The sequence below is a fragment of the Podarcis pityusensis genome (assembly GCF_964106645.2).
Source record: "Podarcis pityusensis genome assembly, chromosome: 3".
NCBI classification, from domain to species: Eukaryota; Metazoa; Chordata; class Lepidosauria; order Squamata; family Lacertidae; genus Podarcis; species Podarcis pityusensis.
Window position 1 is genome coordinate 119,653,238 of NC_138026.1, and position 12,168 is coordinate 119,665,405.

The following is a 12,168-nucleotide window of genomic DNA, read 5'->3' on the forward strand; positions in this document are numbered from 1 at the left end:
TTTCAGAAAGTACATATGACATAAGTTTGCTTTGCACATGACCGGTTTTGCACAAAGCAGCTATGTGCTACAAATAATAATTAATTAATAGTAATTTTATTATCTATACCCTGCCCATCTGGCTGGGTTTCCCCAGCCATGTAAAGAACTGTCCACAAAAAGATTCACAATACATTTTTTGTGTGATTTCACGTTGGATCCCCATCCCCACCCTTTTTCAGATTATCTGTGAACCAGAAAATCCAGATTCAATGGCAAAAATGGTTGAGGAGGACGCCATGTGGACTCTAGGAAAAGCATGCAGCTGCAAGCAGCACCAAATACACATTGAATTGCCATGTGGAGGGAACCTACTGCCAAAATGAGGTGAAAAAGTTCAAGACATTCCTCCCGGGAGGTGACAAAGGCAGAGCGAATCATGCATGGTTCATGCCTGCCTGCCATCCACATTTTCAAAGAACTGCAAGGACCACCACGCCCACGTCTAGGAGTCCCAGGAAGTTGCTCAATGCTACAGGGAACCAGGCAGAGGGCCTTCTCGGTAGTGGTGCCCACCCTGTGGAACGCCCTCCCATCAGATGTCAAAGAGATAAACAACTACCTGACATTTAGAAGACATCTGAAGGCAGCCCTGTTCAGGGAAGTTTTTAATGTGTGATACTTTAATGTATTTTTGATCTCTGTTGGAAGCCGCCCAGAGTGGTTGGGGAAACCCAGCCAGATGGGCAGGGTACAAATAATAAATTACTATTACTATTACTATTACTATTACAAAGGTCTGTCTACTATTACAAGGGCCTTCTCGGTAGTGGCGCCCACCCTGTGGAATGCCCTCCCTTCAGATGTGAAGGAAATAAGCAGCTATCCTATCTTTAAAAGACATCTGGAGGCAGCCCTGTTTTTAATATTTAATGCTGTATTGTTTTTAACACTCGATTGGGAGCCGCCCGGAGTGGCTGGGGAAACTCAGCCAGATGGGCGGGGTATAAAGAAAAAATTATTATTATTATTATTATTATTATTATTAGCAAGGCCACCCCATTTCTACCTTATAGTACAGCTGTGGGGTGGCCAAGTTAGAAAAAGATGCAGCCTACACGGGCATGCAACGCCCTTACAAAGTTGAAGAAGGAAGACATTAATCGTGAAAGCCGGCTTCTGCGCTTAATGACAAACCAGGGGAATGGAAAGGACAGGAGTAAAGGAAGAAAACAACTGGGTCTGTTTGCTTTGTGCAAATCCTGTAAATCCAACCCCAGAGGCATCTGGATTCTGGACACATCAGTGCTAATCTGGAAGGGAAGCTATTAAGCTGAAGTCCAAGATTCAGCTGGGAAATTCAGAGGGGGAGAATTTTGGAAGCATGGCTGCTTTTGAGATACCACAGGGGGCTGGCACTAACTTCTTGTATTTAACAAAATTTGCTGGTCAGTTAATGGGGAGAGGATAGTTAATTGAACAAATAATTACATTCTGATGTTTAATCTAATGGATGAATTAACTAAATGTGGCAGTCGTAGTTAAAACCTGGCCCTTGGGCGAGAACTGAGCAGTAAGAGGTTTCCTTTACCTGTTCATGGCGGAAGAAAGACTGCCATCTCTGGATGAAAAAGAGAACATTATACTACTTAGTCTGGCGGGTGCTCAATATTTCTCCTCCAAGTTTTTAATTCCCAGTGGGACTTTAGGATTCTCTCTCGTTTTGCAATCGAAACAACTGTAGAACGTGGACTGAACTAAAAGCCTGAATTAATCAGCAAGTTAAAACAGATTCAGCAACAAGCCAACAGTTGCTCCCAAGGAGTGAAGAGGAGCAGATGGGAAGTTGAGCTCCATCTTGCACAGTAGCTACTCTCAAACACCCGAGCCCTGGTGGGAAGTGTGAACTATTTGAGTTGATGAAATCTGCTCCCATCTGCTTGTGAGGAATGAGAGTGTTAGAACAACGGAGGACGCTCCCCACCCCTGGACGGAACAAATCTGCAAAGTCCTTACTCACCTCTGGGCTAGGGTGTTACACGGAGACCCCTTCCTCTTCTGGGAATCTGGGTTTGCCGGGTCTGTTGAACTGTTCCCGAGGCCACTCATGTTGAGTCAGTTCACACCTGAGGAGCAAACAAGGAACAAGGCTCAGGGACAAAGCAGAGTAAAATGGGTAAAATCAAGACATTGCGTGGTTGGCCCAGAGCAGATTCAGGCTCAGGTGATCCAGCAGAGGAGATGTGAGGCAGATGCTTTCTGATAGCTTCCTCTCTCTTTCAAGATCCACGTGACACCATGGCCCAACCTTCAACCAGCTTTTATGCAAAAAGCTTGACACATAATATTATGTCTTCTCAGCTTTGCTAACCTTTAGCAGGACTTTCTGAAAAGTGGTTGTCCCAACCGTGTTGTGACACACAGATGCACTAAGGCTAGCCAGACAAACAGTAGGTCCGTCTTCACTATGCTAACCTCTTCCCATGTGCCACCATCTGCTTTGGAGTTTTAGAGAAGCCCCCTGAATAATTTTTCTTGGGGGTTGCTTGGGGAAACACAAGGGAGGAAGCCTCTCTCCTTCACTGATGAATACTGCAACTCTGATAAAGGTAACGCTTAGCAAAGGTGCTGCAGGATGGAATGCACCCATTCAGGTTTTTCACCTGGGATGACGGTTTTCTGGACAATTTTGAATCCTATGCAAATTAGAAGATTTTCAGTTTGCACTGGAAACTTTTCTGATGTCCTAGAACAGGGGTGGGGAATCTCTGGTCTTCAGGTGCTGTTGGACTCCCACCTCCCATCAGTCCCTGTCAGGATGGCTAGTGGTCAGTTGGTCCAAGAACATCTGGTGGGCCACAGGCTCCCCCTTCCTGCCCTATAGGTAAAGGGACCCCTGACCATTAGGTTCAGTCGTGGCCGACTCTGGGGTTGCGGCGCTCATCTCACTTTATTGGCCGAGGGAGCTGGCGTACAGCTTCCGGGTCATGTGGCCAGCATGACTAAGCAGCTTCTGGCGAACCAGAGCAGCGCACGGAAATGCCCTTTACCTTCCCGCCGGAGTGGTACCTATTTATCTACTTGCACTTTGACGTGCTTTTGAACTGCTAGGCTGGCAGGAGCAGGGACCGAGCCACGGGAGCTCACCCTGTCGCGGGGATTCGAACCCTAACCTTCTGATCAGCAAGTCCTAGGTTCTGTGGTTTAACCCACAGCGCCACCCGTGTCCCTCCTGCCCTATAGAGCAACTTAATTTAACATGCTTGTTTTAAACAAAACTGAAAACTTTGAAGCTGCCACGCTCGCCTAATATTGTGTACAGTGGTGCCCCGCAAGACGAATGCCTCGCAAGACGAAAAACTCGCTAGACGAAAGGGTTTTGTGTTTTTTGAGTCGTTCCGCAAGACGAATTTCCCTATGGGCTTGCTTCGCAAGACGAAACGTCTTGCAAGTTCTTGCGAGTTTGTTTCCTTTTTCTTAAAGCCGCTAAGCCGTTAATAGCCGCTAAGCCGCTAATAGCCGTGCTTCGCAAGACGAAAAAACCACAAGACGAAGAGACTCGCGGAACGGATTAATTTCGTCTTGCGAGGCACCACTGTACACAGTTGGCATCTATTTACTGCAGTGGCGGAATGTGTCTCCACGCCGCCTGGGGCAGGGCGAGGGGCGGAGAATAAGCCAGCCCCACCCACCCCGCCGCTGGAATCGAAGGGCACACAGCTGCTGCATCCCCACACTGCCCTCTCCTAGCAGCCTTGCAAAGCTGGGATCTGGGGAGGGCGATGCTGGCGCGGGAAGAAAACAACAATCACGCATTGTGCCGCCTGCCCACACAGTGGGGAGCCTGGCCAGCCAACGCAGAACTTGGCGGGCACGAAGCAGGCACCCGCACGCTGGTACCCGCAATGTGGCGTGGCCCGTGCTCCCCTCCTGGCATTGGTTGGGAGGAACCAACACCAGAAGAGGGCGTGGCCGGCTGTGCTGCAGACACCCGCTTTGTGCCCCTTCAAAACTCTGCACACGGGGCCACAGCCCTTCTGATTCACGGGCACCAATGAACTTATCAAACTGAACGTTTTCATTGGAGAAATAAGCACTGGAAAAATTCCCATCACACGTCACTGGGCAGTACCCAGTGCACTGCTTCCACTAGCATAGGGTTTCCCAAACTTGGGTCATCATCTGTTTTTAGACTACAATTTCCGTCATCTCTAGCTAGCAGGATGGGGATGATGGGAATTGTAGTCCAAAAACAGCTGGAGAGACAAGCCTGGGAAACCCTGCGCTAGCACAATGACTTTGGGCAGCAAAACAGTTTCTTCGCCGTGGTGCCTAGTTATGGAATGTCTTCCCCTTTTGCCAGGCAAAAACATTCTTTCCTGCCGTGGTGTTTCTAATGTTACATGCCCCTTTAATGCTTTTCTCTGTTATATTATTACTGTACTTGTATTGTGGCACAAATGATTGTACACCGCACTGAAATCCCAAATAGAATGAAAGGCAGTATGGAAACGGTTTGGGGCCACCAACTTGCCGTCGTCTAAACGTATCTGGTTGGCTGCTATGGGAAGTAGGATGCTGGGTTGGGTGGACCTTTGCTCTGATCCAGCAATGCTCCTCTGATGTTTGAAGGAGAGAGGAGCATCAAGAGCCCTCAACCTCCCCACTCCGCTCCTCACCCAACCAAACAAAAGCATTTAATCCAGATCTCTGTGTGGTACCTGCAGGAAAGAGGTACAAGAACAAGCAAAGGAAGAAGTGCTTTAGATCAAACGGTCTTAGATCACCAGCAAGTGAGCTGGGCAAAGGGAGATGGAAAAGGAACTCCTCAAATAGCAAGCTAGAACCTTAGCAAAGTACATTCACTAATAGCCCCTAAGGAAGCCTTTTTAGGCCAAAATTCCACCCTAGGTCTCTAGTTACAGCCGTCCTTAAACGAAGATTTTAAAGGTCAGTTCTTTTAAGGAATAAAAGTGTGACACCCTTGGGATGCCATTTCCTCATTAACACTTCTCCGTTGCTTGTAATTTTCAGAGGAAGATGAAGCAAACACCTTGCCAGGAAGACACTTGTGAGGCTAAGACTGCAGTCCTAAGGAGTACACCTCACGGAACGTAATGGGGTTTACTTTTGAGTAAACATGCACAAATCCCTAATCCTAGAAGTGTTTAATTTGGAAGTCAGTCCCATTGATTTCATTGGAAGGAGGTAAGCGGTTTCTGCTTGTTACTAAAAAGTTAACAGAGCCACTTGTCCTAAGATGGATTTGTCAGTCTGAAAAGGACTGGGCCAAATGTTGTCATTTTCAATCACCTATAGTCGGTATGAAATGATTCTTTGCGTGTAGTTTGCTAACATACAAATCATTTTTATCAAGATGAAGGTGTTTGTTCAAAGCCAGAAATCTTTTTAGTAGTATTATTCACCCCCAATAGATAATTCCCACCTGTGCAAGCTTTGGAAACCTTGGTCACCTGTCCTGATTTAAAAGGGAGAGAATAACCATAAAAATGAGAAAACTGCTGTTCAAGAACCAGCAGCTGAGCCGATGACCACTGATATAATTTTATTTCTCTTCTGTGGCGTACTTGGAGACTAAAATGATGCCAAAACAAACGTAATGAGGAGGAGGGGGAACAGACTTGGCCCTTTCAAAGCCAAGGACTGCAAAACTCATCTGCTCCGGGTACAAGAGCTATGCATTCATTACAGGCTTGATTTTAGTTTGTTTTTCAACCATTTCCTCCAGGGCTCTCCAATTTGCTTAAACCACTCTTTATTTATAGCCAACTTTGGCTCTGCTTCAAAAAAAATTAAATTTACACCAGAAATTATTATGCCAATATGAAAACTCTTGGCCTGCTCACACTAGCCAGGAAACCATTCACAAAAGACTTGAAATGCTGTTAATGAAAGCTAGGCGCTTTGTTCAAAGGGAATGTTCTCCAGGATCAGGGCCACAAGCTACACATATATACCCTCCCACCCCCCTCAAATCCCATTCAGGGAGAAGATAAGAAAGAAGATGGTGACCTTGGCAAAATCGTCTGAATGTCCAATAAAGCAAAAGACAGAACTGCAGGCTTAGCTGAAATATTTGGCTGCATCCAGACTCGAGATGTAATATGTTCAGGGCTTCTTTTTAATTGTAAATCCAGTTTATTTTGCAACGGACCTTGCCAAGGCTGACAAGCCAAAAACAATTTAAACTATCCTAAAAATAGCTTTGATGGTGTAGTTGGAAAAATGATTCGACCCCTAGAGCTCCAAATATGTCTCCCAGCTCTAAAGGTGATACTTGCTCCAGGCGGCGGTGGGGAGAGAGCGGTCATCTGCAGTTGTGCACACGGACCATCCCTGTACTCACCGCCTTTGCTCCACATCCTCTGCCCTCTTCTCAGTTACCAGAAGACGGATTCCTGAGAAGTGGGATTGTGCACATTTTATTCCGCTTGCTCATAGGAAATGGCAATTAGTGGGAGTCCCAAACCATGCATGCTTTGTGGGGGGTGGGACATGAATGGCCACTGATGAAGCAAGAGGGGTTGCAGCATTGAAAATAAAGAAAGAAATCCTGAACTGTTTTGAGATACTGCCTGGAGCAGTTATGTACGTTTGGCAAACGAAGAGCCAAAAGAGTCTAGTAACAGAATTCAGAAATGGCAGAGGAGTGGACAGATTGAACACACTGATGTAGGAGGCCTGGGATGATGATGATGATAATAATTAATAATAATTACTATTATTATTACTATTATTAGAATTGCCATCATTCTGCCCGGACACAGAGGTCCAGTGCCAAGGGCCTTCTGGCGGTTCCCTCGTTGCGAGAAGCCAAGTTACAGGGAACCAGGCAGAGGGCCTTCTCGGTAGTGGCACCCGCCCTGTGGAACGCCCTCCCACCAGATGTCAAAGAGAACAACAACTACCAGACTTTTAGAAGACATCTGAAGGCAGCCCTGTTTAGGGAAGCTTTTAATGTCTAATAGAATATTTTATTTTAATATTTTGTTGGAAGCCGCCTAGAGTGGTTGGGCAGGGTATAAATATTATTATTATTATTATTATTATTATTATTATTATTATTAATGCCCCACCCATCTGGCTGGGTTTCCCCAGCCACTCTGGGCGGCTGCAAAAAGAATATTAAAAACACAATCTGCTTCCAAGCTGGAAGAGACAACCAAGACCTATCTGAGGGGTCAGCCTGTCAGCAAGCAGGGCTTCAAGCCGAGCTATGCAAAGGGGAGCAAATTATTTTGTGGGGCAAACACAGGGGTGAGCAGAGCATGCACAAATGAGCATCCTTCTCCTCTCAGCTACATGCTCTGCTCATTCCTGCATTCCACATCCCTGCCCAGGAGACCCAGGATAGAGGGAAACAGACCAGAATGACCTAGCTAAGAAAGCTTTCTTTCCAGCTCTTCCGATTTGTTTCCCTCTATACGCAGAGTCTCTCAGGAGCTGAGTAAGAAGGGAATGATTGAGACACATCAGTGAGAAGAGGAATCCTCTTCTGGATAAGCTGCTCCAGCCCATTCTGCTGAAACCACCTCCATTCTGGCACAGGGAGAAGCAGTCGCTGAAGCCTGCAAGGTGTTACAATTGAAAAGGATGGTCTACCCAACTGATTTACCTGAAGTTACTGTGGGCCAATTTCCATTCTGAAGGAAACCAGCCCTGAGTGCTCACTGGAAGGACAGATCCTGAAGCTGAGGCTCCAATACTATGGCCACCTCATGAGAAGAGAAGACTCCCTGGAAAAGACCCTGATGTTGGGAAAGATGGAGGGCGCAAGGAGAAGGGGACGACAGAGGACGAGATGGTTGGACAGTGTTCTCGAAGCTACCAGCATGAGTTTGTCCAAACTGCGGGAGGCAGTGGAAGACAGGAGTGCCTGGCGTGCTCTGGTCCAGGGGGTCACGAAGAGTCGGACATGACTAAACAGCAACAACCATGGACTCCAGAACTGACCCCAATGACCCTTTGCCAACTCCTGGGATCCTTGAAACGGAAGCTTACCTCCAAACCTATAGCCTGAGGGATACATCCTGGGTTAGTTCCAGAAGCAAATCCACAGGTAATTAGAAGCCAGATTAGGGAGCTGCTGCTAAAGCAAGCATCAGATGCTAGAACAAATATTTCCTGGGCAGCTTTTATTTATTGTTCTGGTTTCTGTCAATCAGATGCCTCTCCTCTAAGCAAACATAAACCGTCCTCAATTAGAGATGATTAAGAGCCATCCAAAAGGACTCGTTTATATCTATATCTATCCTCTTTCAAAGACCCTATTAGTCGCTTAGCTCCATACTTGGAACGTCAAGTGTCTCTTCTACTTTTGCAGATTCCAAAATACTGAAAGCACCTGTTGGCGCAGCAAGGCAACGCATGAATCATTAAGTAAACCACTCCACTGAGCCAGAAAGGGCTGGGCCCCGACTTGATTTTGTAAGTGGAATTTTCTGTTTTTGACCTCCCATTAAGAGGAAACGGTCAACAGTCCACGTCAAGCCAGCCACATCAATAACGGCCAAGGAAAACAAGCACACTCCGCTGCCTGGGGGCGTCGTCAGGAAAGGACAAGATTTCAGAGACCCATCTGTTACTGGACGGGCTACCATGCCAAATTCTGCTTGTGTTCTCTTCTCACCTGTTCCACGCAACCCATTCCAGCAACTGTGCAATGCAGGCTTCCTTCCACGGAACTGGACGCTGAACCTTGACTGGCAGTTCCCAAGGCACTACCTTATTGTGCCCCAAATGCTAACAGCTGGCTCCGGATTAGAATCAAAAACAACTTCCCACAATCCTCTAAGCACAGTTGCTCTTATCTTCCCCCAGGCTAAGCTTGATGGAGAGGCTGACAGATGGAGCTACTGGCACTGCTGCCAGACAATATGTGGGGTGTACAGTCAGCAGAATCAGGATCAGAAGAAGCACCGACCCAGAACCAAAGAATAAAGCTTCCATCAAGGGGCATTCGCATGGAAGCTTCCCACATTAGTGGAGCCATGAAGATGTTGATTCACCAACTTCCAAATGTTTTGTCAAAGCCTGCCTGCACATACCTGTGCTTCAATGGCAGGTTGAGCCATGCCACACATGCAAACAGGCACCAGGAAGCCCGGGCTGAATGTGCAAGTACCTAACTGCAATTTCTCAGCTGGCACTCAGGAAGAAATTCTTGCAAAAGAATGGTACTCAGCTGGCACTCAGGAAGAAATTCTTGCAAAGACAGGACACCAAGTGAGAGACCCCAACTCTGGAGCACAAATAGTGACTCAGCGCAGATGAAGCACGCCTTGCACTGAAAAGCACATTGATCAGATCCACACAATGCACTCCAAGCAAATGTGCCGTCCAAAGGGCATTTCACATGTTATGGATTGAGGGTATACATAACACGGACATTCTGAAGCTGGTATCTATCAAAATATGTGCTACATTGCATAGAGTTTTATTTCTAGTTACGCAGACAGAAAAGAAATCTACATGCTCTCTCTGTGAAAGCAGAGAGCAACTGAAAAACAAAGGAACAGGAAACCAGTAACATCACATCCGTCTCCTGTCTTCCGTGAGACTTCCAATAGCCTGGAATCTCTGAAATGCAAAACAAAGTCTTGCGACTCCAAGCACTGCACAGTGGCAACACACAGAAATCTAACAGGTGGAGCAGCTTACTTGGACCATAGACCTTGCAGCAGCGTTAAAAGGCAGCAAAATGCCTGTTTAGTTATTACTATGTTTAACTACCTTTGGGAAGGAGATGTCATTTAGATTTTCTACTTCAGCTACCAAAATGTCTCCAGCCACCAGCTCCCTTCTGCAGCAACTGAAGATCCAGAATCTACCTCATACCTTTTTTATTTGCAATGCTCTACAGAAAGGGTTTTTTGTTTGTTTAGTCGTTTAGTCGTGTCCGACTCTTTGTGACCCCATGGACCAGAGCACGCCAGGCACTTCTGTCCTCCACTGCCTCCCGCAGTTTGATCAAACTCATGCTGGTAGCTTCAAGAACACCATCCAACCATCTCATTCTCTGTCGTCCCCTTCTCCTTGTGCCCTCCATCTTTCCCAACATCAGGGTCTTTTCCAGGGAGTCTTCTCTTCTCATGAGGTGGCCAAAGTCTTGGAGCCTCAGCTTCAGGATCTGTCCTTCCAGTGAGCGCTCAGGGCTGATTTCCTTCAGAATGGAGAGGTTTGATCTTCTTGCAGTCCATGGGACTCTCAAGAGTCTCCTCCAGCACCATAATTCAAAAGCATCAATTCTTCGGCGATCAGCCTTCTTTATGGTCCAGCTCTCACTTCCATACATCACTACTGGGAAAACCATGGCTTTTACTATACAGACCTTTGTTGGCAAGGTGATGTCTCTGCTTTTTAAGATGTTGTCTAGGTTTGCCATCGCCTTTCTCCCAAGGAGCAGGCGTCTTTTAATTTCGTGACTGCTGTCACCATCTGCAGTGATCATGGAGCCCAAGAAAGTAAAATCTCTCACTGCCTCCATTTCTTCCCCTTCTATTTGCCAGGAGGTGATGGGCCCAGTGGCCATGATTTTCGTTTTTTTGATGTTGAGCTTCAGACCATATTTTGCGCTCTCCTCTTTCACCCTCATTAAAAGGTTCTTTAATTCCTCTTCACTTTCTGCCATCAGGGTTGTGTCATCTGCATATCTGAGGTTGTTGGTATTTCTTCCGGCAATCTTAATTCCGGTTTGGGATTCATCCAGCCCAGCCTTTCGCATGATGAATTCTGCATATAAGTTAAATAAGCAGGGAGACAATATACAGCCTTGTCGTACTCCTTTCCCAATTTTGAACCAATCAGTTGTTCCATATCCAGTTCTAACTGTAGCTTCTTGTCCCACATAGAGATTTCTCAGGAGACAGATGAGGTGATCCGGCACTCCCATTTCTTTAAGAACTTGCCATAGTTTGCTGTGGTCGACACAGTCAAAGGCTTTTGCATAGTCAATGAAGCAGAAGTAGATGTCTTTCTGGAACTCTCTAGCTTTCTCCATAATCCAGCGCATGTTTGCAATTTGGTCTCTGGTTCCTCTGCCTCTTCTAAATCCAGCTTGCACTTCTGGGAGTTCTCGGTCCACATACTGCTTGAGCCTTCCTTGTAGAATTTTAAGCATAACCTTGCTAGTGTGTGAAATGAGTGAAATTGTGCGGTAGTTGGAGCATTCTTTGGCACTGCCTTTCTTTGGGATTGGGATGTAGACAAACTTCCGGTCGGCGCCAGCGTTAATGGCGGTCCTCTTTCCGAGCTCCGGAGGAGGACTGCTCTGCGAGTTCGGGTCTGACCCGCTACGGCAAGCGGGGGACCCCTAAAATCACAGGCGCGGAAGCCTGTGAACAAGGAGACTCGGTGGGCACCAGAAGCGCCCCCCCTTACTGCGAAAGAGCCTTTTTAAAGGCTCCGGAACGGCATCGGGAGAGCTCGGTGCTGAGAGTCGTTACCCAGCCCGCAGGGTGAAGCCGCGTCGCCATTGACGGAGAGCGCCGATTCCTTCCTGTAAATTTTGGACTGAAAAACCTGTGAGTAAGATTGGACGTCTATCTGGAACTAAAGATTTAAACCTGAAATTTGGCTGAAAACGGGGAAGGTGAAAATTAAGGAAGTCTGCCTTCCCCCGACTGCATGACAGTTAAAGCAACGGAGTTTTAAAGCTGCATCCGCAGGAAGCAATTCAGAACTGTTTAAACCTGACATTGAATATAGATTCTCCTCTAGCAAGCAGGGCAGAGGGGAGGAAAAGGGACATTAGAATCCTGCATGATCTATCTAAAGGGGAAAAAAAGCCTTCCGCTGTCTTAATCCACTGAAACGGACTGCCAAACAAGATATTAGGGCACTGAACTGTCTTTAGAAACTTGTGGGAAAGTTACATGGTTAAAGTTTTGCTTGATACAAAGTCTTGGGACTTTATTGCTACAGTACACTGGAGTGTGTTGAAAGAGTATCTACAGGAAAAAAGTGTTGCAGTTTATATATTCAAGCCTCCTGATATATTTGTTTTTAACTTCTTTGTTTCCCTCACTTGGACATTTTGTTCTGCTCCCTCTAGAGGGCTGAAAGTATTAGTTGCAACGGTTTAAGACAGTGGGATTTTCCATCAGGGAACTGTCTCTGTGGGAACGTCCTTGGGACATGAGTGGCCCGGCAGAAGAGATAACTACTAGA

General features: G+C 46.6%; 1 protein-coding gene across 6 annotated transcripts in view; it reads right to left on the reverse strand.

The window, feature by feature from the left end:
- The window catches only part of NCOA1 (nuclear receptor coactivator 1), a 316,486-nt gene that overhangs the window by 101,411 nt on the left and 202,907 nt on the right, over window positions 1-12,168 (reverse strand). For all 6 annotated transcript variants that reach the window (XR_013984762.1, XM_081000848.1, XM_081000849.1 and 3 more), the window contains one exon: window positions 2,000-2,105. Coding sequence is in view for 5 of the 6 variants with exons in the window: in XM_081000848.1 (XP_080856974.1) it covers window positions 2,000-2,088 (89 nt within the window). In the remaining variant the exon portion in view is untranslated. The remainder of the gene's footprint in view (window positions 1-1,999; window positions 2,106-12,168) is intronic.